This window comes from Trachurus trachurus, assembly GCF_905171665.1.
Source record: "Trachurus trachurus genome assembly, chromosome: 5".
NCBI classification, from domain to species: domain Eukaryota; kingdom Metazoa; phylum Chordata; class Actinopteri; order Carangiformes; family Carangidae; genus Trachurus; species Trachurus trachurus.
This window is the reverse complement of record NC_139896.1, coordinates 11,045,596-11,073,365: the sequence shown is the minus strand read 5'-3', so window position 1 is coordinate 11,073,365 and position 27,770 is coordinate 11,045,596. Positions and strand designations below refer to the sequence as shown.

Here is a 27,770-nt window from a genome sequence, read left to right as displayed (position 1 = left end):
CTGTGTGTACACTCGTTGCTTCACTGTGTTCTGTAAGTTTGATCTCACTCTGGCGACGGAAGCATTACATCGGTAGCCTGTGCTAGCTCAACACCCTGGTCCTACCTAATCTCTGCTGCTCTGAAACATCCCATTCAATTTCTTCTGCTGATAGATGCCAGTGCTCTTTGAGCCCTCTGGGAGCACATTCTTTCCCTCCCGCTTGTCTCACAGTCTTTGCTTGTGTAAGACCACTCCAGATTCATCAGGTCAGCCCCCTATTGTAAACAACCGAGCTCTGATTCGCGTAGATCCAAAGGTCAGGAGAGGGGCTGATAATCAACATCCAGACACCAGACTAGTCTAGTCCGCGTGGGTAGATGCTGATGAACACAAAATCGCACCATGTTTGACGAGGGAAACACACACAGCCTGTTTTCATGAAGACTGATACTCAATTACAATCATGCACTCCCAAGTCGGCTACTTGTTTAACAGGACCTGACAGTTAACTGACAGCTGTCCATTAGAGTTAGCCCGTGGTGATACATTCTAATTGTAATCCTCATTAAGAGATGAGTAAAACACATGCGCTCTATCACAGCTACTTACTTTTTTTTTTTTTTTTTTTTTTTTAAATATACAGACACCGACAGCAGCCTGTGTGCTACAAGCTACTTTGCAATTAAATTGAATTTTGCAGCAGTATCAGTATCAGCAGCACACCTTTGAACTGAGCAACCATTTTTAGCAAGGCACTGAAACCAAAACAACTTTGAAGGCCAAAAAAGGAAGAGAGTTTCTCTGCTGTGGAAGCTCGTATTAACCTTAGTGGAAAAACATCACATAATATCACAGTAAACACAAAAATACCAGATTTCAAAGTACCTCAAGGCATTCTTAATTTTTTTTCTGTGCTTTAGTGTTTTCCAGCTAGCTTTGCCTTGTAACCCAACCACCTCCAAGACCCTCTGGAGACCCAGAAGTCTTTTTTACCATTGAGAATGGAGGACACCAGTCATGAGGCTCCGCAGGAACACACATTACGGGAAGGGCGGCCAGTAGCGGAGGGTCAGCGGGCCAGAGGGGAACAGGAGGTGAGAAGAAATATAATAATGATAAACAGATTCCCTGCCGCAGCGCCCATCGCCCCGTCTCTGGGGTAACTTTCCACCTTGTCACATCCAAAGACCTTGCATAATACTCCGCTAAGGGACAGGAGATAGCAAAAAAAAAAAGTGTGTATATGTGTGTTCGCACGTGCATTTCTAATTTATTGGCCCACTGATTTGCTGATGTGTGTGAGGCTGCATGCAGCTCAGGGCACTCGCCTGGAACATTCGGGCCGTGCTTCATTAGGTGCTCACGCCCTTAAGCTGCTGACATTTCCAAACTTGTTCCCCAGTCTTCTAATTGTCGTGAAAAATTGGACACAGCCACCAACATTGAGAAGTTGCGCGGTCAGATTTTGATTTGATGGAATTTTTCTTGTGTCCGAGTGTCATTTACCTCGCCGCTTCAATGTGGAGGAAATGAGAGTGGACGGTCTATTCTCCCCATTAGTCGAACAATATCATCACGGACAGCAAAGAGATTTCACTTCATAGATGCAAGACAAAGTATCAAGTAGAACAGAATACAGTGAAATGTAAAAGGAGTTTATTATAAGGTAACAGAACAGTGTTATCCACAGTATCAATGGTACAGTAAATACAATGTGCATAAAACATGTCAAACGTTGAAGTGAAGCTACAACAATTTGACATTTAACCGTTTAGTAAACTAATTCTCACCTGGTTAAGTGTGTACCACCAACAAGGTTGAGTCTTGTGCTGCTTGTCATCCCCTCTCTGGTCTCTCTATTTCCTGTCATGCACTAATTTCTTTGTCTAATAATAAAAATAAAAATAAAAAACCCTCAGAAACACAGAAAATTCCAAAAGCTGCCACCTTCAATACAACAGTCAGATTTTGAATTATCTGTAAAGGCCGAGTCATTTAACTCAGTTGGTAGAGCAAGCGCCCCATATACAGAGGTTAATAGTTGGCCCTGTATTGAATCCCAACTCAGGCGGCCCTTTGCTGCATGTCGTTCCAGCCTCTCTCTACCTCCTATTTCCTGTCTGTCTCAACTGTGCTATCTATTAAAGGCAAAAAGCCCCCCCCAAAAAAGAGAATTATCTGTAAAGTTAAAACTTTTTGTCACTCCCTCGCACTCAACACTCACTCACATGCATAAACAAACCCAGCATCAAATCAATTAACAGTGCATGCTAATCCATTTTCACACGAATAACAAATGTCACTGCTAAATGTCAACACAAAGTTATCGTATTACTGTGGAACACACACACACCATAGTTCATCATGTTCAAATAAATATTGACAATTTTTTTAAAGACATTAGCTATAGAATAAAAGTCAAAAGAGGGTTTTGTTACTGTATGTTCATTATAGACTTCATGTATACTGAATGTACAGTAACTGGTGAGGAGATAAAGTCTCAAGTCACTGGAAATATTTCCATGTCTTAACTGGCAGCTACAATATTTTATGTATAAAACGTTTTGCCAGTTTTATAAAATTAACAGTGAAAGTGCAAAATATCTAATGCAGCCCCCTGAGGTTTCCCACATCATGACAGGAACTATTTTCACAGACAGATTAAATGAGTATGAACTGAACAGTAAGAAATGAGTGAAAGGAAAAGCAGACGTGTGCGTACATGATCATGTCAGAGACAGAAGTCAGCCTTTGCTGCATTTCACTAAATCTCAGACAATAAGACTTACTCATCTCAAACAGAGGCTGTGGCACCTCATGGTATTAGCAGTTATTCAAGGTTATTATGCAATGGAATAAAATAAAACACACACACACACAAGTAAAGTATTACAGAGGTTACTGTAAGTGACTGAACCTGGTTCAGTGTGTCATATAGGCACACTACCACCATGAACAATCTTTAGAGAGTAAACACACAAACTGACTGAGTGGGTGGATCATTAACTGAATTGAAGCTGCAATCATAACAACAATCTGTTGATCACTGTTTTCAATTAAATAAACTGTGTAGTCAATAAGACAGATAAGACAACAGAGAAAAATGCTGATATGATTTCCCTGAGACAACAACTTTTTTTTAAAAACATTTTTCCTCCAACTAACCATCTAAAATACATTTAATTTATGATGATTGAAAGCTGAGAAAAGAAGCTGATTTTTTTTATTTTTTTTTTTAAGTTTGGTATGTTTACCAAGCATGTTGCCCAATCAATCACTTTGGTCCAAACTTAATTATCAGGTGTATTGCCACATAATCATTTTCCCCAGAAGATGAATCTTACTGACATTTGTGATCCACTGGCTCTTGCTCTGGTACCACTGTTTTTGTTTCCGAGTGAACTAACTTGTCCTGTGATTGGCAATCTAACCAAGGTGTACCCTGCTTCTCCTGACTTTTCTTCTAGTGTCACCATCAGGTTCACTTTTCTGGTTCAGGGTGAAATGTTACAACGGATAGATGGACTGCCGCAACACTTAAGACGTTCATGGATAGTAAGATCGGTGAACTTTTAGCATTTCATTGAGAGCCATCACCTGGTCAGAATTTTAATTCATTGTTTCTGTATCATATCTGTACATTTTCCATCGCCCTCTGCTTTAGTTTGGTGTTGGTACCAATTAGCAAATGCTAGCATGGTAACATGCTAAACTAAGATCGTCAACACGGTAAATTGAATGGCCATTGTGAACATGTTAGTACACTGGTGTTGACAATTAGCCCAAAGCTACCTGGTGCTAAAGTACAACCTCATAGAGTCGTTAACCAGCCTGTAAAATCTTAGTCTTGTTTGCTTATTAAATTAGTCAAAAAGGTTAATTGAATATCAAAATGTTGTTTGACTGAACAAACCAAACAATGAATAAATGAGTGTTAGGGCTGGAATTAGTTATTATGTTGTCTTAACACAAACACATACACATACATAAGCCCCAAACATCCATACTAAACAGAAGAACTGTATTTAATTAAGTGTCTCTGTGTCCTCCAGTCACAGGCCTTGCTGAGCCTGGCTCTTATCTTTTGCTTCAGACTCGGTTTGTTCCACCGTTACCTCAGAAGTGTGTGTCATCTCCGCCTCTGAGCATCTTACCTGGTCCTGGTCCTCCATGGGTTTTTGGTTCTGCTGTGTTTCCTTTGCCGTCTTCTCTTTTTCCAGCATGTGGTAGTTATAGATGTTCATGACGAAGAGAAAGAGTCCACCAGCCGTGATCACTGAGCCACACATTAGGAAGAGGTACATGTAGTCACCAAAGACGTCCACCAGTAATCCTGTGTGGAGAAAGGTGGAAAAGTAAGTCTATGCGATGTCCAAAATGGAAAAAACAAACAAACCAAAACACAACTGTACTCCATAAAAAGCAAAAGCCATCTTCATTCAACAACTCAACAAGTTTGAAGCTGATGAGCAAGGCCACACTCAGATTTGACTCGAGTGTGTGTGTGTGTGTGTGTGTGTGAGAGCGAGGGAGTGAACACAGGCCAGTTTGAGAGGAGTCATGTCGGAAACGACAGAGGGCCATTACACCCTCCCTGGCTCTCACTGCATCTCTGGGAAGGCAATTTGGACGGCTGCTACCAAAACGAATCAGATGAGAGGCCCATTCTCAGAGCCATAAATATCGAGCCCAAGTCTCCAGAAAAGTGACAAATGTGGTTTAGATCAGATTTAAGCCTCAAGGTTTTCAGAGTCTTAACTGCATCCCGCCTGTAGCGCCCCCTCCTCCTCACACTTCGCCTCCAGACATGGATCGATGGCCGAGCACCATTATTTCTCTCAGTCTCAGCATGTATGACGGTCCGTCTGTCTGTCCTTCTCCGCGTATTACAACCCATCTTAATAACATTTCAGTCTGTGGAAGGACTTTTTAATATCTGTATCACTTCGAGCAAGAACAGGTATTATTTATGTATTGTAAAAGGCTTGACCATCAACAAACTCAGTAGTGTTTTTGACACCCTCTTCCAGTTTTTTTTACCTACAACCTTTCAGAAATCTTTTGGTCCTGACTGTTGGGACTGTTGCTGCATATCAACATGAGGCATCTTTATTGCAGATTGTTATAGTGCCTTATCACAACCTATTAATTTTAAAGGGCTGTTTCCTTGGTAGAGCTTCTTAAGTGCACCAATTATCATCTTGGCAACAAATAATGATGATAATGATGTTTGTGTGAATGTGTATGTGTGTGTGTGTGTGTGTGTTTGCACTTAGAGGACTTACACTAGGAGGGGTCACTTTGCATTTGGATCAGTTTCAACAATCTCAATGAAGGCTGTATCATCTGATTGATAGCACTCATCTGGTGCGTGTATGCCAATGACCATCACCCTCATTAAGACAGTCCTTGATTGGCTGAGCAGTAATTAAGTCCATCTGGCATAGTCACCTCTTTTTTAATGTATTCAGAGCTTAATTATGGCCAAGGTACAGGACTTTAATGATGAGAGTTTGAACTGAGCGTCATTAAACACCCAAAGCAAAAGGCTAATTACACCCACTTACCTCACTTTCTCCTAATTGGATTGACCCGCAGGTTTTTGGGGGAGAAGTAACAAGCAGACTAGTTACGGGGGAGACATAACGATTGTGCCCTCTGGAGGAGAATCTTAGACGTGCAGGGAGGCACTTATTTACCCTATTAAATGAGCGCCTCAGAACAGGGTCGCACCAGACAAACTGGGGGGCCTATAAATTTTCACCTCATTAAAACTCAAGTTGGAGGCAAAGGAAAAGTTTGTCAGTGAAGCGATATGCAGAGTTAATTAAGTCATGTGCATGTACACTATACCCTCTGTGTATTTGTCGAGGACACCAAACAAGCCACTGAGTGAACCCTAAAGTTGACATATTGATTTGTGCATGGACAGAGTACATAATTTACTGCAGGAGGAGGCTGCTCTACAGTATGTGCTAGGCCACTTAACAGATTTACACTGCATGTAACACCACAGCTCATCAGACATCGGTGGTGCACATTTTATTGGGGACTAATTGAAAAGCAACCAACACGTTTAACTCATGTGTCTTCAAGTTAAAAGTAATTTTTTTGGTATGTTTCAGCGACAAAATCTGAACAACACTTCAGTAAAATGACAACAGAAAAGCAGTGTCAGTTGCTTGGCAACAGAAATAAATTTAGGATTTCCAAACATGAGATGAAACGGGATGATAATAGTTTCTACAGCTGGTTAGGAATTACTTCTGTAATACTAAATTGAGAAAACAACTATCTGAGACTTAAGTGCAGTGGAGGTTTAGATAACAGCATTCCTGTCTCACATATTATTCAGGTGACGTTGTGTGTTGTGGGTGAATTTATGAAACCTACCAGCCATGGAGGTGATAAACAAAACAAGCACACAAACAAATATTGATAATGATAAACAAGTGCATCAACGCAAATTGTGACACTCTGAAAGAGCAGTCTGCTACACTTTAACAGGGAGACACATGTGGTTACCAGGGCAACTCGAGCACTAACTTGTACCAATTGTTAAAATGCATCACCTCAGGTCAAACAGCCATGACTAATGTAGCAAGAAAACAAACAAACAAAAAAACAATATGGAGTAACAACGCAGGGATTAAGAGGCTGAAGTATAAAGACAGTACAAGGACTCAGTCACCGGATGCCGAAGGGGTGAATCCAGTGTGGAGGAGCAGAACACACCACCGCTTCCAAACCTGCCGGGAGCCGGTAGTTTTCATGTACTGTAACTTCATGCATGACTGGCTGACATACCTCAACAGCCTCATAGACTCTTCAAACCTGAACTGTCACAGTGCAGTACATAGACAACCACTCAGACAGGGCAAACAAAATACAAAACCAGGTGAGGGACTGGGAGAGAACTGAAAAGTGGCGCAAGGCTGCTCCGCTGAATAAACGTCCTAATGTACTGGCTTGTTATGACCAGAGTCTGCTGTCAGTTCTCCAGCTTTTTTTCCACATTTTGTTATTTTGCTGAATTTATTTCTAGTTAATGTTATGCATTTGCTTCATTTTTATCTGAAAACTCTTGTTTTATTACATCATTATCATTATTATAATAGTTGCTGATATTTTTCAAAGTATTGACTGATGGGTTTAATAGTTTAAACTCTAAACTTAACTTGTCTATACTGTGGAGTGCAGCTTTCTCAAGTTTCTGTGCCACAACTTCACAGACAAATTCAAATGTCACTGCTAAATTGTTGACAGTGAACTGTTGCTGATTTTCATTTAAGTGTTTGGTGTGGTAATCATTGCAAAGCCTTTAAAATTCAGTTGGCTCCGAACTTTTAACATGTTTAATTGAAACAATTGACCTTTCTCCTGTAGTTTTAGCCTTTGTATCTGCTAATATCAGTTAGTATCAGCATTATTATTCAGTGGGAATACAATGAAACTCTTTGATACTGTAATTCTACTTTGTCATATGTCCAGAAAAGTTGAATGGTTGCAAATCATCAGTTAGCAGTAATTCATTCACATGCTGGATGGAAGAACTTTTTTCCTGCCCAGCTCTGTGGCAACTGTTACAGGATCTGATGCCAACAATAAGGCCTCAATTCAAAGTGCTTATTTTCTATTGATGGCAAATTGTCACTTTAAACCATTTTTCTCCAATTGCTCCCTTTTCAGAGACTGTTACTGCCATTATGTACAACGCCTCTGTTTTTACTGGATCAAGAGAAGGGCTTTATAGTGGGTTTTTCAAAAGTGCACCTGTCACGAAAATGGCAAGGAAGCAAAGAGGGTAAACAATATCCTTCTGATTACACAGTTATTTAGACCATGAAGATAGCTGTCCAACACTTCAATCTAACGCCCTATCAGAGCCAGAGAAGTGCTGGGGACATAAGTCATCAGATCAAATGGCTTTTTCTCCTATTTGATGGGCTGGTAAGCAGAAAAAAAGTGCAGTGATTCAGCTTGTAGCTTTAACCGTGACCCATTACAAAACCCCCCATTAACCACATATGTGAAAGGGTATCATTTAATGTCTGAGTTAATAATGATTCAACAAGAGCAGTCTGTGACAGCCAATGATCTCATTAAGGTGATGATGACCTCTGAAGCGCCCACAGGAGGAACTGTCTGGGATTAAGTGTGTGTTTTAGTGACACACAACACCCATGTGATCCTAACGACTCGCACGAGGGGCAGGGTGGGACAGCAGCTCTCTGATGAGTCACACCTTGCCCCAGGTGACCCCAAAGGCCCACATGATGTGTATGTTAATGACAAGGTTTCATCCCATGAAAGGGTTAAATACCTGGGAGTACCACATCAGTTTTTAGAACTGAGGAAGCATTTCATTTGAGAGGGGAAAAATCTTTAAAGAACTGCAAAAGTTCCTGTCGCCCTCAATTTTAGGACTTGAAATGTCAGACTGATGCAACAAAATTACCCAACCATCGCTAGAGCTACTAATTCTACTGAATTTGTGCAAGGAATGTACTTCCATTGTCATGGCAAAATTAAAGTTGCATTTCTATTTTGGCATCAGAATATTTTGATTCAGGTTGGATTCCCAATTGGATCGTGCTTCCACAACAACTCATTTACTGTACAGGACATATAGAATATTTTAGAGGCAATTTTTTTTGTCTCTATTGTTTTCAATATCCTGTTTCCAAGATCAATCAACATTTTGTTTTACAGACAGAAAATAAAGCCCTCTTGCTGTGTATTGTCCCTCTCACCTACTAGTTTTACATCTCCCAACACACACACAGAGGTCAGAGGTGCAGCTCCAGGCTATCACTGCCTGAACCATGTTGCAACATGAGTAAACATTTTACATGTTACCAGTTCTTATTGTCTTTTAACTAATAACTGCTCACATACACACTTCTTATGAACTCTAAATACCACTATAACAGCCTGTTTTGGACGTACAGTAGACTAATGTAGTAAATGTAAAGGATGTATGCAACCCTCAGCTTCTTAGCCTTTTGTTCTAGTCATTCAAAGCATTCCATGAAAGCCTGAGCGATGTGTACAGCGAGCTTATTTACAATCAAATAACCATAACCAATTACTATTTTTCGTGGGCCCTCATGTGCCACAAAGAACTCCTACCCACCAGTGATAATCCTGCTCTGTCTTAGCAACTGAGCTCTTATGTGACATAATGCACAGCCCATGACCGAAAAAGAGATAAACCCACAAATATGTTTAATTCAGTTTGCTGTATTGTTTGCAAAGCAGCTTGCTTCAAACTGGCTATTTATGTATGCTGCAACAATGGAACCCCCCGCCCAAGTCTGCATTTGTATGTTTGTAAGCCTACATTATTCCCTTCCCCTTGGCTCTTCAGCTGCAGAAAAGAGCAGCGTAAGGCATCTATCAACAGTCTAAAGTGAGTTAGTGAGTTGAGAGTAAATACTCAGGCCGGTGAAAGAGAGGGACAGACAGAGAGAGAGGGATATCTTTACATACAATCTGATTATTTATGCATTAAGTATACAGTGTGCACATTTACCTGCAGCAGGTGGTCCCAGAAGCATGGGGAAGCACTCGATAATGGTGACCAGTCCGACAGCGCTGGGGAATCTTTCATTTCCCATCAGATCCATCAGGCATTCAAAAATTAGGGCGAAAACCATGCCAAAACCAATGCCGAAAAAAACTGCATACACCACCAGCAAGGGATAGCTCTTCAGCAGTGGGCACAGTAAGTGGCACGTCCCGTTAAAAACCATGGCAAAGCTGAAGAAGTACTGGATTCTGGGTCTGATCCACTTGCTGCTGGCTATAAGGCCAGTGCCAGGACGAACAAACATGTCCACAAAGCCCATAATAGTGAGCAGATACGCTGCAGAGTACTCCTCTACGCCTTGACTGATAGCATAGGATGACAGGAAAACAATGGGCGCATAGGCTCCAAAAATGAACATAACATTTCCTATGAGGTAAATGACAAAGCCTCTGTCCTTGAAGAAGGACAAATCCAAGAACTTGGCGTTCTGCATACATCTGTCTTTCAGCATAGTCCTGCGCTCACTTGTTGGCTGTTCTTCCACCACCTTCAGTGGTGCACAAGACAGTGGGTTAGAAGGCACACTAACAGGTCTCATCAGGGCTCCAGCTACGCAGCAGTTTAGGATCAGACCACCAAGGATGAGCAGGCTTCCCCTCCAGCCAAACATGTCCAGTAAAAACTGGTTTAGAGGGGCCAGGAAACATAGAAACACGGGACTCCCAGCCATGGCCAGTCCATTGGCTAAAGGGCGCTTGACGAGGAAATACTTGCTGATGATGGTGAGAGAGGCATTCAGATTTAAGGCGAGTCCAAAACCTGTTTGTAGACAGATGGAAAAGTACATGGTCAGGTTTCTAAACTCTTCTTCAGCAAGAAACCCTTCTTGGACCTACAGTAAGCCCCACAGGGTGCTCGCTAAATTAAATTAAGACTGATTCTGTTTGGTCATTAAGCTTTCATCTCATTTCAGTTTTTGCTAAATCTCATCACAGAGTGCTGGATTTATTTCAGAAATAATCCCTCCATTTAAAGGACAATTCCAGGCAAATTCAACCTGGGGCTATAGTTTCCTAATATTTTAGGTCTAAAAGAAGCATTCTGAAGATTTTCTATTTAATTGCTCCTGTTTTGCAGTAGTTGTGTCTGCCCCTGCCCCGCCACAGCAGCGTATAATGGGAGCAGACCGATCTTATCTGTTTAGGCTGTTTATATCCCTCAAAACTGCATTTTTTTCCCCACTGACAGCATCAGATGGCCATTCAAACATACAAGTTTGATACCTCAAGCAAGTGGACATGTTTGTACACGGAGATGTAATACAAAGTCTCACGAAGTGTCGCGTGAGAGTCAAGTTGACAGTGTGTTTACAGGCAGAATAAACAACAGCGAGACTTACTCTTACGAAGATGTTGTGGCTCCAAGTTGATATTCCTTTGTTGATAAAAACAAATGGGAGAGCTTCAGACAACCTGTAAACATGGTTAGCCATCAACTTGACTCTCACGCGAGACTTTGCGAGTTTGCGCGAGACTTTGTATTAAATCTCCGTTTACAAACATGTCCGCTTGCTTGAAGTACACAAACCCCTCGGTGTATGTTTGAATAGCCATCGGACACTGTCTGTGTGCAGCTTTGTGGGATGTAAACAGCCTAAACAGGTAAGATCGGTCTGCTCCCATTATACTCTGCTGTAGCAATGCGGGGACAGACACAACTACTACACAACAGGAGCAATTAAAAAGAAAATCTTCAGAATCCGTCTTTTAGACCTAAAATATTAGGAAACTAATAGTCCCAGGTTGAATTTGCCCAGAATTGTCCTTGAAGTAAAAATAGATGAGTCGCACTCTCTTGACTCTTTACTCACGAAGAAGAAATATTTAAGGGTTTAGCACCAAAAACCCTTTTAGTGGCTGACTACTTTACAGCATATAACCACGACCAATTACTATTTTATGTTTGTTTAAAAGACTGAATTCACAGTTTTTTTTAACATTATCTCAGTGCCTTTTACTAATGATCAATATATAGAGTAAAATCCATTAGCACTCTCTATACAGCCAGTTAGAGACTGTCCATTGGTGGACAATGACATGGACATCAAAACTACAGCAGCTTTCACTCTTATTTCTCATTTTTCCTCTTCCCATTTTTATCTTCCACCCTTGATCATTTAAAAATCATTCCTGTATATGAAAAAAATATAGTTGGTGCTTTTATTTTCTCTTGCCTTGACTACTGCAGCTCTCCATGCAGTCAGTCGGCTTAATCTCATAGTCAGCCTGCAGCTGGTTCAACTGTGAGACTCCCCTGTAAAAAAAACCCTGTTTCGCTGCTTAACACGCAAGTGATTTTAAGATTCTTTAATTTGTTTTTAAGACACTGCCAGGACTGGCACGAGGTTGTATCTATTTTACCTATTTGTTGTACAGTCGCTTTTCTGCTCAAATAAACCAACATCCTTTGTTGCCTAAACTGTAAACCACTCTGATCTAGATCCCCCATATGCTGAATTCTGTGCCTCATACAGTATGTATCCACAACTGCTTTACTGCAATCATTAATAATGACAATAAGCCTGACCTTAACTGTCCATGTCTATTTCAAAATGACATTCCCTCCTGTAAAGGACACAAGGATAATTAGTTACTACAAGCCATAATTGCAGAGAGATTTTATGATGGTTATCTCTTTGAATATGTATGCATTTGTGTATGTATATGTGTGTATATATGTGAGCATATGCCTGTATGTCTGTTAGGTAAAACTGCCTGATGCCTGTGTGTCAGTGTGCCAGGGAACAGGGGAGCAGAGCAGGGCTCATGTATACCCTGAGGCACCACACATGGCACAGCCACTTGTTGGGCCTATTAATCCTTCACAGCAGTCCTTGGCAGGGTAATGAGCCTCACAGGGTGGCAGGGAGTCCCCATGTGACGACCATGATGGGAGCCTATGGGAGAGTACAGAGGGCCACGTAAGACCGTGCTCTCTGGGATCAGGGACAGTTCCATCTTAATTACCGTCCTGGTTCTGTTCCCCATTGGTGGTCTAACTGCACCCCAGGAGCCGAGGCAGTTGCCCTGGGCCCCTGACAAACAGAACTGCAGCCCAGTCGGGGGAAGCTGGTCTGGCAACCCAGATATTCTGACAGAATCTAAAAAGGAGGCAGACGGCCAACGTCAAGACCCCATAGGGCATTAACCAGCGCTGATGGGAATGGTAAGCAAAGAGGTAAGCATGAAATTAGCTGGCTCATTCACTTGACTGCAAACCCACAGGTACTTTCCCTTCATTTTGGGGTGTGATATCCTGGTCAACTAATTTTCCTACAGATTCCCAGGGCTGGTATCCAGTTAGTAGAACCAATCAAAAACGGTTAAGGCCTTTCGAGTCAAGTCAAGTGAAGTACATTTTTATTTACACAGCACCAAATCATAGCAGAAGTTATTTAAAGGTGCTTTTCAAACAGAGCAAGTCTAGTCTGTTCAGCACATTGTAAAAAATGACAATATTAAAAAAAGATAACCAAGCACTGTACCTCCAATGATGCCAATGAAAAAGTAGATGTAAACGATGCTGCTCCCAAAAGAGGCAACTGCCATCGACAGCCCACCCATCAGTCCACCTGTTATCACTATTGGTCGGCTTCCGAAGCGACTGACCAGGAGACTGCTCACAGGTCCTGCAAAGAATCAGACAAAGAAAAATAGTGGTTCAGAATCAACATATAATACATCTCATTATAAGCAGTTTTAGCAACTGACTTACCTTCTGCTCGTGATCACTGTTTCAGAGAACAACATGACCAGTTCCCATTCAAAACCAAGGGCAAAAGGACATCACATCAGGTAATGGAACACCTCCACACTTTTGCATTTACTGCAAAGCAACTTGGCAACTCATTATACTCTCCCCTGATAATGTAAAAATACTACACTCAGTGATCAATCAGCAATTAAACAGTCTTTTATATGCTGTCACTCTTCCCTTCATTCATAACCTTGCCTGAAAGACTGACATTGCACCACGAGTCTTTCTACAGCACACTATAATGAAAAAGTCTCCCTTCTCCCTGCTATGAAGACCAACCTTTTGAATATATAATCATTCAACTCAAATATATACAAACATGAGGAGAGGATCAATCAATCTAATATACAGGCTTCCACAATTATCGAAACCTGAACAGGCTGCTGCTTTTCGATGCAGAGGTGGGAAGGGTCTGTGTGGATGGTGATAATTAAAAACAGCCCAGTCAACAGTAAGAGGATTACATGTTTGGCAAACGCCTACTTTCTCCACGAGGATGTTTACCCAGGCGGATCAATTTCCAAGCAGGAACCTCTGGAGCTGAAAAATGTAGCCAACAAGAAAGTGCTAAAAATTGCAGTTCCTCATAAGGCCACATGAGCTGACTAAAAAACAGAGATAGATTCCCATGTTTAAATGTCCTACTTAAAATAAAACAACATGTTTACACCTTTGTATAAAAACAGTTTGGTCTGCTATATCCTATATAATATCCTATAGCTCTACAGTTTGAGTGAATGTCAGGGTATGGCCATAACACTGTATTCAATGTCATGTGTATGAAGTTAAGGCTGTGTGATGTGTATACTGTTGTGGAATTACTACAAGTGTAAAAAAAAGTTACTTAAAAAAGGTATCATAGATTTTACTTTAACTGGCTATAAGAGCTGCCTTGAAACCTATAATCTGTGTGGTGAATTACAGTGCACAGAGTGTGTGGACCTACAGTATACTACTGCAGTTTACAGTTCTGTCACGACTAAGAATGGTTAGCTGACTCTGGCTGCTGCACAGCGAACCTGGAGTTAACATCCAGAAAAAGACGGCACACTGATCTGACTGAAGAGTACGGGAGGAAAATATAGTTGTGTTGATACGTTTGTCGCACACTCATAGCTGCGATGTCAAAATTTGACATCATTTGATATGGCGGCTATGAGTGTGCGACTTAACTCTCCTTAAATCAGTTTTGCACCTGTTGTCAGCACCTCACCAACGCTGGTATGCGCTCCCTCCCTGTGCCTAGTGTTGATATGTTCACCACAGCTCCCTCATTGTTCCTTTCCGGGTCAGAGAACACAACAGTAGAGGGACTGAAGGCTGCAGCCGCTGAATTTGAGACACAGCGTCTGATATGTTTGTTCTCTGACCCGGAAAGGAACAATGCGGAAGCCGGGGTAAGTCCGAATTTTGATTTGATTTAATTGTAAAGCTAATTTTAAAATTAAAATGATGGTCAAAAGGACGTTACTTGTGACCACAGAACAATTTTAAAATGAGTCCGGAGCCCATTAATGAACATTGAAAAAAAACAATAGATTCTTGAACAAAAACGATTATAAATGTCCACACGCTGTTGTTGGGAGTATGGATGGTATGAAATGAACTGATCATAGGCAACCGGATATCTGAGGTAAACATTGATTACGACTGGAAATGCACTTTAACTTCCCAAATGCCTGTGTTTATCTTTGTCTGACAACAAATAAAGCACTGACCCAAATTAAGCCTCTGGCTCTGCATCCATTGCCAAATTTAGGCACCTCACAGTTGCTTCATGCTACTGACCCATTTAACAGCAGCACTCAAAAAATATTAATGTTCAATACTCAACCCTCCTGGCAACCCAAATGAATACACTGGTCCCAGACTCTCCATTAAGCCAGAAGGCAGCAGCTTGTCTAACAACAGCAGGACCACACGGGCCAAGGTAAAACCTTTTAGGCCACAATTAAACACAGGTTTGACCATCAACAACAGAATCTGATATAATAAGTGTATTCCATCTTGCTTTCCCTAAGGCATCTCTTCCTTGAGAATGTAAAACATGAGTGCATTGCTCCATATTCATGTTAGCTATTTACATTATGTCATCATAAACCAGTGTGTGGTTTCCCACTGGTGATCTTCTTCTTAAAACACTGGGATTCCAAGACACAAATAAAAAAAGACAAATAAAAGAGCAACATCTATGGACTAATGTCAATGCACCACCAAGTTGCTACTGAGATCTGAAAGCCATTTATAAAAGTAAACAATGTGACAGTGAACATATTTATTTCATTTTTTACCATTCTCTCTCGTTCCTTTCTAAGCTGTAAAGAACCGTCCGAACTGAACAATGTAACTACTGTACATGAAATAAAAATACCCACGCTGATATGATACAGTTAACCAGGTGCCTGCGGGGGTCAAAGATAGATCATCTCTCTCTCTGTAGTTGTGTCACAATAGGGCATCTCCAGCACTACCACCATTTCCACTTCCATTATAACTTTATCATTTGGACTCCTTGAGTCAGAGGTTTTCTGAAAAGGCTGTCATGTCTCTCCCATGGGGACCAGGCGTCAGACCCCAGTGTGTTGAACCTTCCTCTGATATATAACCCTCGTCTCTCGCCTCCACTGGGTGACATTGCTGAAGCCTTGCCAAGGACAATATGATAAAGCCCTGTGCCTGAGCCATGGTGGAGGGGAATATTTCACCAGTTAGGCCTCCCCGAGTTGAGTGCAGGTGAGTCACATTCCCTCTCGTTCTATAACCTTGAAAGAAGCTAATGAATCGTGTCAAGCCAACACAAGTTTTTTTTTTTCCATTTTGGCGTATTTTGAGACATCTAATGAGTTGTCCGAAGTACTCCAAATGCCACAGTGAAATGTGGAATGACACCAAACCTGAAGAAAAGCCATCTAAGATTTCTCAGATTGCTACACTGTTGTGAAAGCAGTGGTGGGACATGTGCATCTCATCTGACGTCCACCCAGATGCAAGTGTCTTGCAACGTATGCATGTATGCACCCATGCATCACACAAACATTTTGTTCTGCTTCTATTCTTCTGCTAATGTAGCTGCAAAAAACAAAATAAAGCACTGATCCATAAGTAGCATGCTGTATTTGAAGGGAATGGTAGAATTTTCCCATTTTATTTTTCTACAAAAAGGACTAGGCTAATGTTAATCCATTGTTTATGACCGGTGAAGATTCTGTCATTCAGCCACCAACACTACACTGTGGTTGAAACATTGGAATTGGTTAAGGCTTGTCCCATGAGATATCCAGGGGATTTCTATGGTTTCAAAAACATTTGATATCTATCAACCAGACATCATAGACAATACATATTAGAGGGGACATTGACAAGACCTAATAATGTTCAGGTTGTAGAGTGATATCAATAAAATTAGTTTGAATGGCAAAGTCTCAACTGTTTTGCCAGACAACTCTGCATTCTCCTAGGAACCCAGTACCTATTTTGTTAGCAGATAGATTTACTTTATTGACTTTATTGGCTCACAAACCTGTTTTACTAAAGCTCTAGAGCGAATCCTGAAAGAGGAGTTGTAAAACTACATTTAGGTTGTTTTTGGATCTTAAAACCAAAAAAATATATGCTCTCATGTATATAAAAATGTCACATAAAACACTGGTGGGGTGTAAAACATCCAACATTATGAGATAGTATAGTAACATTGTGTTAAGTATCCTACAAAGCTCATACACAACCCACAACAAGGGCCTGTAATTACCAGCAGGCACTGCTGGGCTAAGAAAAGTCAAAAGCCAAGAAGGTCAAGAAGAAGTAATTCATGACTTGCAACAACTGTTACCTACAGTCAGTTCTATTACAGGCCTAAGTAAAGTTGTGCACACTGATCCCCCAATGGTGAGGTTGCTTTCATATATTCTGTATAAACCTGAAAATTGAAGAGAAAGTGCTAAACTGCTGTTTAACAACTTAGATTAAACAGTGACAGTGTGGATAAGTAAATTAAAGTCAGGCGAGTAATACATGATAACAACCTTCACCTTATTAGGCAGCTCCGAGCTATTTCAGTGGGTGCAGTCAGTCATGTGAAGTCAATTTCTCAATTTTCTATCTGGTCCAAATGAGTCAACGGCACAGCCATACACAACAGTTTTTTTCTTTGTAGAAGGGACAGATGCCAGATAGTAAAAAGGATTCTCCATTTGCTGTGAAACTGGAATTAACCAACACGAATTTTGGCCGTAATGTCTATTGATGTCAACTTAATCCCTCTCACACAGATGTCAAACTCTGCAGTCTGCTCAACATCAGCTGTGGTCTTTCAGCAACTTTTAACAGAAGGTGTAAAGTGATTTAGAGGGTGTTTGATCAACAATGCTAGTTCTTGAAGGTTAGCTTGGTGTATGAAAGCCTCGAGGGAACACAACACAACACAATACAATGCAATACAACACAATACAACACAAAACAAAAGGACTAGGAGAGAGAGAAAAAAAACAGCTCAACCTGGTTTACCTGCAGGCTATCATTTGCTCGTTTATATAAAAAGTATTCTCAAGTCGTGTAAAGAGTATTGATTTAGAGGTGTTGGCTACAGAACCTGCAATGGCCTGAAGTTATCTGAATTTCAAACGGCTCTGCTGCAACTCTCAAGTTTAAGTTATTGAATTTACAGTAACTAGGTGGTTTCATTGTTGTAGCATGTCTGCTGATACCGACATAATGCAGATAAATCAGTGAATGTCAGCCATTAAGTTAATCCACTTTGATGGAATAAATAAAAATATCTGCAGTCTGGAGTCAGATCAGATCCCATCATCCAGAAATTCAGTATCTGTAACACTTGGTGTGCCATATCAACCATGAACCTGTTCTGTATAAGAAAACAACATTACTAAAAAATGATTTGTACTAGTATATTCGCATTAGGTAACAAAACACATTTTGGATTTATGGGATCATACAATGTGGCAGAAAATCAATGTATTTGGTGGTAAAATCTGTAAACAACAGTAGAACAGTGAACTTTCCTGTGATGTGAATAACAATGTGACTCTGCCTGGCTTTAAGAACCAGCTAGTCAATGTTGTATGGTGTATTGCGGTATACTTTGTTGACTAGCTACTATTTCCAGGATAAAGGATTATCTTAGACAATCACAACAGAGAAACTGAAAGACAAAAATAACTTTTAATAGTAGCCTACCAAGACCACAAATTAATTGTGGGTTAGGTTTGAGGTCCATGACAAATAGGGAACATCCACTTTAAACAATGAATTAGTTTGTTTCAATTAAAATTGCCTTGACTAAAGATATAACTAAGTAATATAGGACAAAGGCTGTTTAGATTTTTTTTTAGTTAAAAATGCCACTAAATTTGTACAAAAGGTATTAAGTGAATTTAATGTGAATGATTTGCCACTCACCTTTTGTCCACTAATCCCACTGATAATAGTATTTGTTTTTCCTAGATGGGAAAATCAATATAACAGGCACTGATTGAATCAACTCACCGCCTGCATACATGGCAGCCAGCATAATGGAGGAAATCCAAGCTGTTTCGCTGTTGGTGGCCCCCAAGTCTTCTTGGATCGGTTTGTAGAAAATAGACAGGGCTTTTGGAGTGGAATAAGCAAATCCAATGGAAATATGGGCCCCAAATACAACCATCCACCCCCAACCACCATCCAGGGGTTTGTAGCCCAAGTCCTTTGCAGTTCCAGGGGCCATGATCCTGCTGAGAGAGTGAGAGAAACAGTGTCACCAAAACAATAAAATAGATATTTCAAAAGTGCTAAATAATGTATTATACACGGTAATGTTTACACCATACAGTCTATGGTTTACACACAGAAAATATTTCTTAAGATACTGTGCACCATCTCTGAATTTCATGACAGCAAATAAGAAGCCACTTTTCAAAATAAAACTTAAATGTATCATGTCAAAATAATTGACACTTTAATAAATGGCCACTATATCATGAACATTAAGAGTTTTATTTCCAAAAGTCAGTGGCAAAAACTTATGTAGCAAGTATTTCATAACTAATGTGTGTGAAGTGTCACAAAAGCTGCTCTTTTTTTGTTTTAAAATGAAACTCTTCTTCTTCTTTGACCTACTAAACATGGGCTGGATGGTCATAAAGGAACAGTCACTTCGCCTTTAAATAATTAAGTTGACCACTTATTTTTGGCAAACACGACTGCATGTGACAGTGTCTGACAAAAACATACGGTGTGTTATTAACGCAGCACTACAACTAAAGAGTCGCGGGTTTGCTGAGCGAGTCAGGCAGAAAGCAGATGGCATCTTTAACTCTGTTCACAAGTTAAACTGCAACACTTCATTCAACCTGGAGACGTTGCAAGCCGTGTTTCCCACCCAAGATAGTGAAGAACGAGCCAACCACCGTGTCAGTGAAGAAAAAGCCTCGAGTCGGCAGCAAACACTTAGCACGTGGACGACACAAATCAAAGATAAACCTCGGTGTTAAACCCACCAAGTCTCAGCCTAAGAGAAACACGCTCAAATATATGTTTAGGAAGGTCTAAGCAGTCTTTACCTTTCACTGAGCGCCTCCACAGCCTGGTTCTCTCCACAAAGTTGAAGACCAAAGTTTCAGCCGTGCTGCTTTATTTGACGTGGTGTCACGTGGCACATCGATGTCCTGGGGGAGTTTTGTCTCGAGTCACGATCACTTTGTCCCCTTTGTATGTTGTTTAGCCTGTATGTTACACTGAGGTGATGTGAGCACAGCCTCACACTGTTACATACAAATGTCAGTGTTCTTCATCCATTACATATCTACCTGTTACATTAGACTCATATGTGTGGCAAATATAATAGCATGCATATTAAAAAACATTTTTCATATTTATAAATAAACAAACTCCACTTTTAATAGTTTTATTTTCAAATTATGTGCAATGTGAATTTCACAGTTGAGCTTAACCACCACAACAACCCGAAACCCAAAACAGACAAACCAGCAAAGTAAAAGTGAGTAAAGAAATGCATGAGGAACACAATGGAATAGCACCCATAAGCGATGCATGTAGATGACCAAAATGAATGAGCCAAGTATGGCAGCCTAAGGCCACTAACTCTTGAACACGGATAGCAGTTTCATAGCTTGTTGTGTTATATGACTGGTGTTTGAAAAATAACGTAACAATGTAGTTGCTTGATCTGTAATGCTTAGTTTTGGTGAGATGTTACAAAGAAAATACTACTGTACTACAAGGGGAAAGAAGAAAAAAAAATCAACAAAAAAAAGGTATCATTCATGTAGATAATCTTTTTTTTTCTCTCTCTCTCTCAACAGAGCAGGATTATTCTACCATAACTAAATAGGTAACTACATAAAGAAAAAGAAAACAGCCACTGGAGACAACAAAAAGAAAATCACATCTATCTTTTCAAGTTATAAAAGAAATTGAAGTTTAAAAAACTGTGCAAGTACAGCAAACCTATAGTACAGTATATTACACATAACAAAAACATTTAAATACAGTACTGTGTATCAGTAGAAATCCTGAGAGTTCTCCGTTCCTGGTTCTCAAATGGCCGTCTGTAGACATGTGGATGAAGCTCAAACCTTCTCCCCCCCTTGATGAGGGCTGCTTAGAGGGCAAAGTTCGAGCTGGATCAGTAAGAGTCAGCTCAATGTCAGTCAACAGTGAATCTTCTCTTGGAGAAGTATATTATTTCCTCAAGTCCTTACTGGATGTGACTCTTCTAGTATTAATTTCCATGTAAATCTCTTAAGATGATTGCTATATGGTTACTAAAACCTTTTTTGTAATAGAGGGGCACTCTTTATTAAGATAAAATACAAGGGAAATGTGTAGTGCAAAGATGACAGAGGAACCTGCATGAGGAAATTGACGGCACTGAAAATGTCACACTTTGACAGGGAACGCCACTCAGTGGTGGTATTACTTCTTCTATACAAGATTGTCAAAAAAAAGGAGAAAAAAAAAAAAAGCAGCACCAACAGTTTGTGTCCTCTGTGTGATGGCATGTAAAAGACGGATTCATGGCTGTTAGATGACTTAGCACACAACCCAGGCCACCCTCAACTTGTTTATAGTCTGCTTTGTTCAGGAGGGTGCTTCGTAAAGTTTGCAGTTAAGGACCACTGAAGTGGAGAGTGATTCAGTGCAACGCTGAGTAAGACTTTACAGATGCTCTTCATCAGAAGGAAAAGTTTCGTTTGATTCTGATGTCCCCTTGTTTTTTTTTTTAGCCACAGGCACATTGGCATCCCAAATGATCTGCACTAAATGACGCATCACTTCAAGCCTGCACCCATGCAACAGCCAAACAATCATTAATGGAACCTATGTGATTTTCACTAGCAGAGATACACACAAAATAATTAATGCACTTTTACTAAGGTAATATGACAATACAGCCTAATCACAGTTCCATGAGTTATTGCTACCACAAAATTCTTGTCAATGTCCAGATCAACTATAACAAGACCTCAAATGCTTTTTTTTTGGCATTTAAGCAGAAGGATCTTTCAACCTTTCTCAATGTATAATCCGATGTCGAAAAACAACCTCAACAGAGCTCAATGCTGAACTGAGCCTTTCACACAGTTGCTTAATCAACACAATGGCCTGAAATGTCCCTTTTCTCCTAGTCAAAGATTTCTGAAGTTTCTGAGGTAAGCCTGTTAGTTGGTCTGAACTTTCCACTTAGTGTTGCCACAAATTTGACTCCGTCCTTATTTCTCCAATGTGGAGAATGAGTATCCTAGCATTTCACTTAAGTTGTCTTCGCATGTGACACAAAATGGATGCCAACTCAAAAGAGTGGGAGTCGGGAGCCCCCATGCAACTGGAATCTCAAACAAAAACTTTAAAATAGCTCGGAAGCCACACATAGTGTATTGTTTGACACGCTGACGTTTGTGAGGGAAGAGAGGGCCATAAAAATATTACTCGAGCTTCAAGCTTCAAAAACACTAAGGTTATATCAATCACAAGCACACTTCAAATTAAAACATCTATAAAATAAGCTAAAGAGAGACTTGAGCACAGAATAGAAAAAAAAAAAAAAATACACACACACACAAACCTCAGAGCCAACAACCTACTAATGAGCTAAGGTACTCATCTTACCCGTATGAATATATCGTTTATATAGTTATTTATATATATTTATATATATATTTTCGCTTTGATAGCTGACGTGTAGCATCCATATCTCCAGAGGGCACTTTTATCCTGCCAATACCCTCTTTCGCATGCTTATCATTTGTAAAAATCCTAACCCATCTATGTATCTAAAAACAAAAATAGAACATGGCTCAACAACAAGCAAAAAAAAGGATAATTGCACTTATGATTCATTGTACGGTTTTGTTAAACAAGCATCAGTGTGGGTAGTTGGTGCTGTCTGGAAAAAAAATACTGCAATCTTTAAAAGCACCCCCATTTTGATCATGTTAAACCAAGGTTTGAACGACTTAAGACTTAACCAAAAATGGTCCTTATGGTGCAAACCCAAGGTAACACCAGGCACAAGGCAGGCAGGACCACACTACTCCCCTCTGCCTCAAAGATTGGGTTCACAAAATTAGCTACCTCAAAGCACTTTCTGTAGACATTGTGGGTAAAGTTTGGCCACCACACATTCAAAATGGCGACCCAAATCCCAGAGGCGGTCAGGTGTCTCGTAGACTTTGGTCCATACGTCAGCCTCGTCGTCGTACTGGTAAAGGGAGTTCTTACGGCTGGTGCGAAACACGTGCTCCTCCACCATGACCTGTGTGGCTCGTACAAACAGGTGCAGCTTGCCTTGCAGCAGCATGGCCTTGATGTACGGGCTTGTGGCTTGGTCAAAGGGAAGATCTCTCTTGCGGCTCCACGTGTTTTTCTCGATGTCGTAGACCTCCACAGTGAAGGTGCGCTGGTGGTTCCTGCAGATTCCGGCAATGTAGTAGATGCAGTTCTTATGCAAGGCAGCAAGACCCTGACTCCGAGGGACGCTCATCGGGGCTAAATGACTCCAATAATCCTTACGAGGATCAAAGCAGAAGAAATATTCACCTGTAGAAAACAAAAAAGAAACAGAGATATGATGAAATGGTTTAACACAATTTCTTTTGTACATCTCTAATATAAACATCGAGTTATGTTTCAGGCAAATAGATAAATCTTGTTTTACTGAGAAATACGACAGGACTTTAGAGGTCGCATAGTCTCACCTAATCAACATAAACTCACCTTGGAGGACATAGATTCGGTCTCTGTACTCCACAGCACTATGAAACTCCATGGCAACTGGCATAGGACTGACTGCCGTCCAACAGTTGTCCCTGGCATCATAGCACTCTACTGACTTTAATGCGTTGCGTCCATCACCTTCATAAACTCGGCCTCCCAGTGCATAAAGCTTCCCGCAGCAGTGCACGAGCCTGCAGCCTATCCTCGCTCTCAGCAGAGGTGCACGTGGAAGCCATCGATTGCCTGCATGTTCATATTGCCAGAAGTCACTTTCTGCACGGTGGTCTATGGACACCTCACTGTTGCTCGGTCGGTAACCGCCAGCGATGTAGATGTCGTTTTCCGGAGACACTAAGATACCGACCTCGCGGAGATCATTAGGTGGTTTGCAGAGCTTGAACACCCTTCCTGTGGCTGTGTCCAGGCAAGGCACCGTCTGCTTCTTCCCTGAGTGTTTGTGAGCTGCGTCAAAGCAGATGACCATCTCAGAAGCAGTCATACCCAGGCGCTGTGGGCAACCATTGGTGCCAGTGAGGCGGGCTTTGGCCTCAGCAGGGTCTTTAGACAGGGACAGGGCACAAGCGAAAGGGGCAGGTATCCGACTGAGGAAGGCTTCATCCAGCAATGGCAGACGGATGCACAGGGAAAAAACCTCAGCTAGGTGGGCCTCACGGCCAGGCAGATCATGCTCCAGCCAGCGGACAATGCTCTCGTAGACATGCTCTTCCTTCTCTACGTTGAGATCATCATTGTTCAAAATACTGACCAGCTGCTCCTTGGTCATCTGGAGGAATTCCTGCTCCCGTGACACACACAAAAACTACCACAGAAACATAGATTGGTTTTGTTTTTAGCAGCCAAACACACAGGTCACATTCAAAGCACTATTATGAGACAATAATAAAACAACTTTTGAAAAAAATGAACTAGAAAGAATAGAGTGAATTAGTAGCAGAAATAATGATTAAATCTAAAAGCAAATAACCAATCAGAAACTCATGTTCAACTGACCTTCTTGCGAATGTAGTCTTGTGAGCGTTCCCTCAGTTCCTGGTGCCCATAGGCATCAGCAAACATGTAGACCCCGATGCAGTTCTGAGGGTCGAGTCGGCTGATCATAAACTGGGCACACTGGTCCTGCAGGGCAGGGATCTGGAAAATGCTGGCTGCAGTGAAGAGGGCCTGAACATTGGACTCAGAGAGCGTGACCCTGGATGTGTAGGCATAGTCTAGGACAAGGTGCATGGATTCAGATTCCACCCCAACAATTCTGACCTCACGCTGGCTGCTCTCTGTAAGGCCACTGGTGAACATGGACCTAGCAGGGATAGTGGAGAAAATAACATGAATTACTTATCATGCTAAAACTTAACAAATAAATAAATGATCTGATTGTTTTAACATTTAGTCAGTAAATAAATCTGTATCCAAATGTACACCAAAATCAAGGTTTTAATGTTTTCTGTTACTGAATTGTTCAGATACAAACAGTTTTACATATCCTACAATCCATACCTAAAATATGGGCTGATTGCTGCAAGGACATTTCGGTGACATGAGAAACTCTTGCCATGGTCCACTTCTACGACAATGTCTGTGAGCTGTGCTTCATCATACAAGGCTTTGAGCTGCTGAAGGATGTTACAGGCATGAACAGCATCTACCCCATTATAGTTGGTGGTTGGAGGTGTCCCATTTTGAACTTGTGACAGCTTCCCTACCTCTGAACAACACAGCATGAAGAGAGAGAAAAAAAAAATATGTTAGCAAGCACATAACACAAGATCCCTGCTGGAAAAAAAAACACGATGACAGCAACTACACATTTTGTGTTACATTTATTTATTAAAAAAAAAAAAAAAAGACAGTGACAGATGGAATAAAGACAACTATTTGGAAACAATAGTGATTATCAAAGTAAAACATGAAAAGAGTAATTATGAAAACTGTTAATGAATACTGCAATTGCTGCTTTAAATGTGTGTGATTATACAGAAAAAATAGATAGCATATACTCTGGTCTCATAAATGCAAAGCTCATGGAGTTATTATCATTTACAGTATGTGTGACCCACAAATAGCCTATATTTTTCTAAGTTGTACTAATGACAATGGCCAGTGACACAACTTCTCAACCTCTTTCCTCATTGTATCCACATCTGCAAGTTTCTAACTTGTTGCCAAAGTTGTTCATGCTCTCAAAGACCGATCAAGACATACGGATAACATATGGGCCTATGAACTCGTGGGCTCAGTAGTGTTCCCCTACACTTGGGGTCTGCAAAGTAAACATGTTTCTTATCGCACGTGTAATGGCAAGTTAGACAAATGCCCCCCCTCTCCCCAACTTTACACTTCATGTAATGTTTCCTCCTCCTGGGCATATATTTTAAGCAGGAAAGAGAGAAAAAACTTTTCCAACATACACCTCGTGTTGAGTAAAGCTAACTCCTTGACAGGACAAAGACTTGCGGCGAGTGAGTAGAGAACTGTCTCGCCAGGTGGTAGCTAGCTTGCTAACATCTCACATAAACTGCCCGGTGCCTGCAGTTACTACTGAGTGGGTAAGTTAGCTAAACAGACGGCGAGCCAACTTTTAATAATACAGATTATTGATAAAGCCGGCTGTGTATTTGTTCGACTGAGTGTTTGTTTGTAACGGGAGAAAACTGCAAAGCTCGCGGTTACGTTAGCTAGTTGACATGCAAGCTTAACTTTTAGCAGACAGCTACGACACCAAGCTAATGTTAGCAAAGCTTTCTTTGACACAACATTTGTGAGATAGAAAGGACGATAAAACCCCTGAAATGTTTTCAGTCCTTACGTTTAAATCTTTAAAAAATCACAACAGTATTTAGAGCCATGTCGAGCGCATTAGTACCGACAATACTAACTATAAGTACGACTTGTCTTAACCTTTGTCTCTTGTCACAAACAAGTGTTTACACAATCAGCTGTGGGTAGCAAGCTAACCGGCCGAAAGTTAGCCAGACAGCTAACGCTAGCCGCATAGACAGGCTAACGACAACCAACACTTCTTATGAGTCGTTTAGAGGCTGAGCTCCTTCAACAAAAATGCAATGTGTCACGACTCTTTCCATTACTCTAGCGGAGTCTACTCCGCGAACATATCAACACACGAATGACAACTTTTAAAAGGCGTCATTTAAGTCTGATTAGTAGGACAAAAACAATGAAGATTTCGCTAACCTCCACTGGCAGCCATTCTCTCCAGTCTGTCTCGGGGCAGACCGAGAGAAACGTCAGTGAGTGCACAGCGGAGCCCCGGAAACAAGGGACAGCCAATCACAAGCGGACTACGGATGTGACAGCCAATCATATTCCGTTCGACTGAAATAGGGAAAAAAGTTGATGTGTGTGTGGGTAAATGATAGACAGCAACGGTATAATCAAGCAAAAAAAGAAAGTCAAGTCAGCCTCTCTAAACAGGTGGATACTGTATCTAACAGTCAAAGTGAAAGTGCACTGAGTGAACCAGTGACTTCAGCTGTTTGTTACCCTGAACATGTCGGTGGACTGAAGGCAAGCACTACTCCTACAAAGAATCTGTTTTCTTGACCCTATGCAGCCTATCCAGTCTTATAGGGGAAATGCCAAAAACAATAAACAATAGGTGGATGACACCACAAAATGTGGTTTTGATCCACTACCAGCTAGGACCAGGATCACAACTGATAATGTAAACTATTACAAATAAGAGCAGCTAATGTGCTAGACAAGAGCAATATCATGCTTGAGGGCAATGTATTATTTACTTGTACTATTTTCTAGATATATTTTTAATGAACACCAAATAATCTAAAAACATGAGGCACCCCCCCAATCTCCAGTAAAGACATATTAACATAACCGTTTCACAAGCACAACAATCAAATGTTTAAAAGCAAATGTTCTTTATGTGAACTACATAACCGATCAATGCACACATGACAACATGCAGAAATATTGCAGCTCTGTAAGTTTTCATATGCCCAGGCTGTGATAATGGAGCCATTTAAAAAATATATTAATCATATTGACAATAGCAGTAGCCTAGTCAAAACAAGATTTTGATTGTTTCTTTGGATACTTGGGCAGTCTATCTACTCCACAGTAAAGTCTATCCATTCAGTTAGTCTTCAAAATAGAAAATGAAAGCCATTTCTGTTTCACAAAGAGACGAGGTTAAAACACAATGCTTGCCAAGAAT

At 40.8% G+C, this 27,770-nt stretch overlaps 2 protein-coding genes across 2 annotated transcripts; both read right to left on the bottom strand.

Annotated features, from left to right (window-relative positions):
- Positions 1-1,616: 1,616 nt before the first annotated feature.
- LOC310985965 (monocarboxylate transporter 2-like) lies at positions 1,617-19,935 on the bottom strand. Its single transcript, XM_083971650.1, has 5 exons — positions 19,885-19,935; positions 18,833-19,056; positions 13,059-13,202; positions 9,518-10,333; positions 1,617-4,315 (listed from the first exon to the last, which is right to left on the bottom strand). The coding sequence occupies exons 2-5, from the start codon at positions 19,047-19,049 to the stop codon at positions 4,035-4,037; spliced, it is 1,458 nt and encodes a 485-aa protein (XP_083827776.1). The 5' UTR covers positions 19,050-19,056; positions 19,885-19,935; the 3' UTR covers positions 1,617-4,034.
- Positions 19,936-20,250: 315 nt separating this feature from the next.
- kbtbd8 (kelch repeat and BTB (POZ) domain containing 8) lies at positions 20,251-26,795 on the bottom strand. Its single transcript, XM_083972800.1, has 5 exons — positions 26,771-26,795; positions 25,076-25,283; positions 24,572-24,878; positions 23,561-24,380; positions 20,251-23,383 (listed from the first exon to the last, which is right to left on the bottom strand). The coding sequence occupies exons 1-5, from the start codon at positions 26,784-26,786 to the stop codon at positions 22,920-22,922; spliced, it is 1,815 nt and encodes a 604-aa protein (XP_083828926.1). The 5' UTR covers positions 26,787-26,795; the 3' UTR covers positions 20,251-22,919.
- Positions 26,796-27,770: the final 975 nt, after the last annotated feature.

Coding starts and splice junctions, on each gene's coding strand:
- LOC310985965 (XM_083971650.1), bottom strand. CDS start 19,049: ATGGCCCCTGGAACTGCAAAGGACTTGGGCTACAAACCCCTGGATGGT. Junction 13,203..18,832: donor GGCTGCCATGTATGCAGGCG/GTGAGTTGATTC, acceptor GATTCTTTGCAG/GACCTGTGAGCAGTCTCCTG. Junction 4,316..9,517: donor TCTGGGACCACCTGCTGCAG/GTAAATGTGCAC, acceptor TTCTCCACACAG/GATTACTGGTGGACGTCTTT.
- kbtbd8 (XM_083972800.1), bottom strand. Junction 24,879..25,075: donor GCAATCAGCCCATATTTTAG/GTATGGATTGTA, acceptor TATCCCTGCTAG/GTCCATGTTCACCAGTGGCC. Junction 23,384..23,560: donor CCGAATCTATGTCCTCCAAG/GTGAGTTTATGT, acceptor TGTTTTCTACAG/GTGAATATTTCTTCTGCTTT.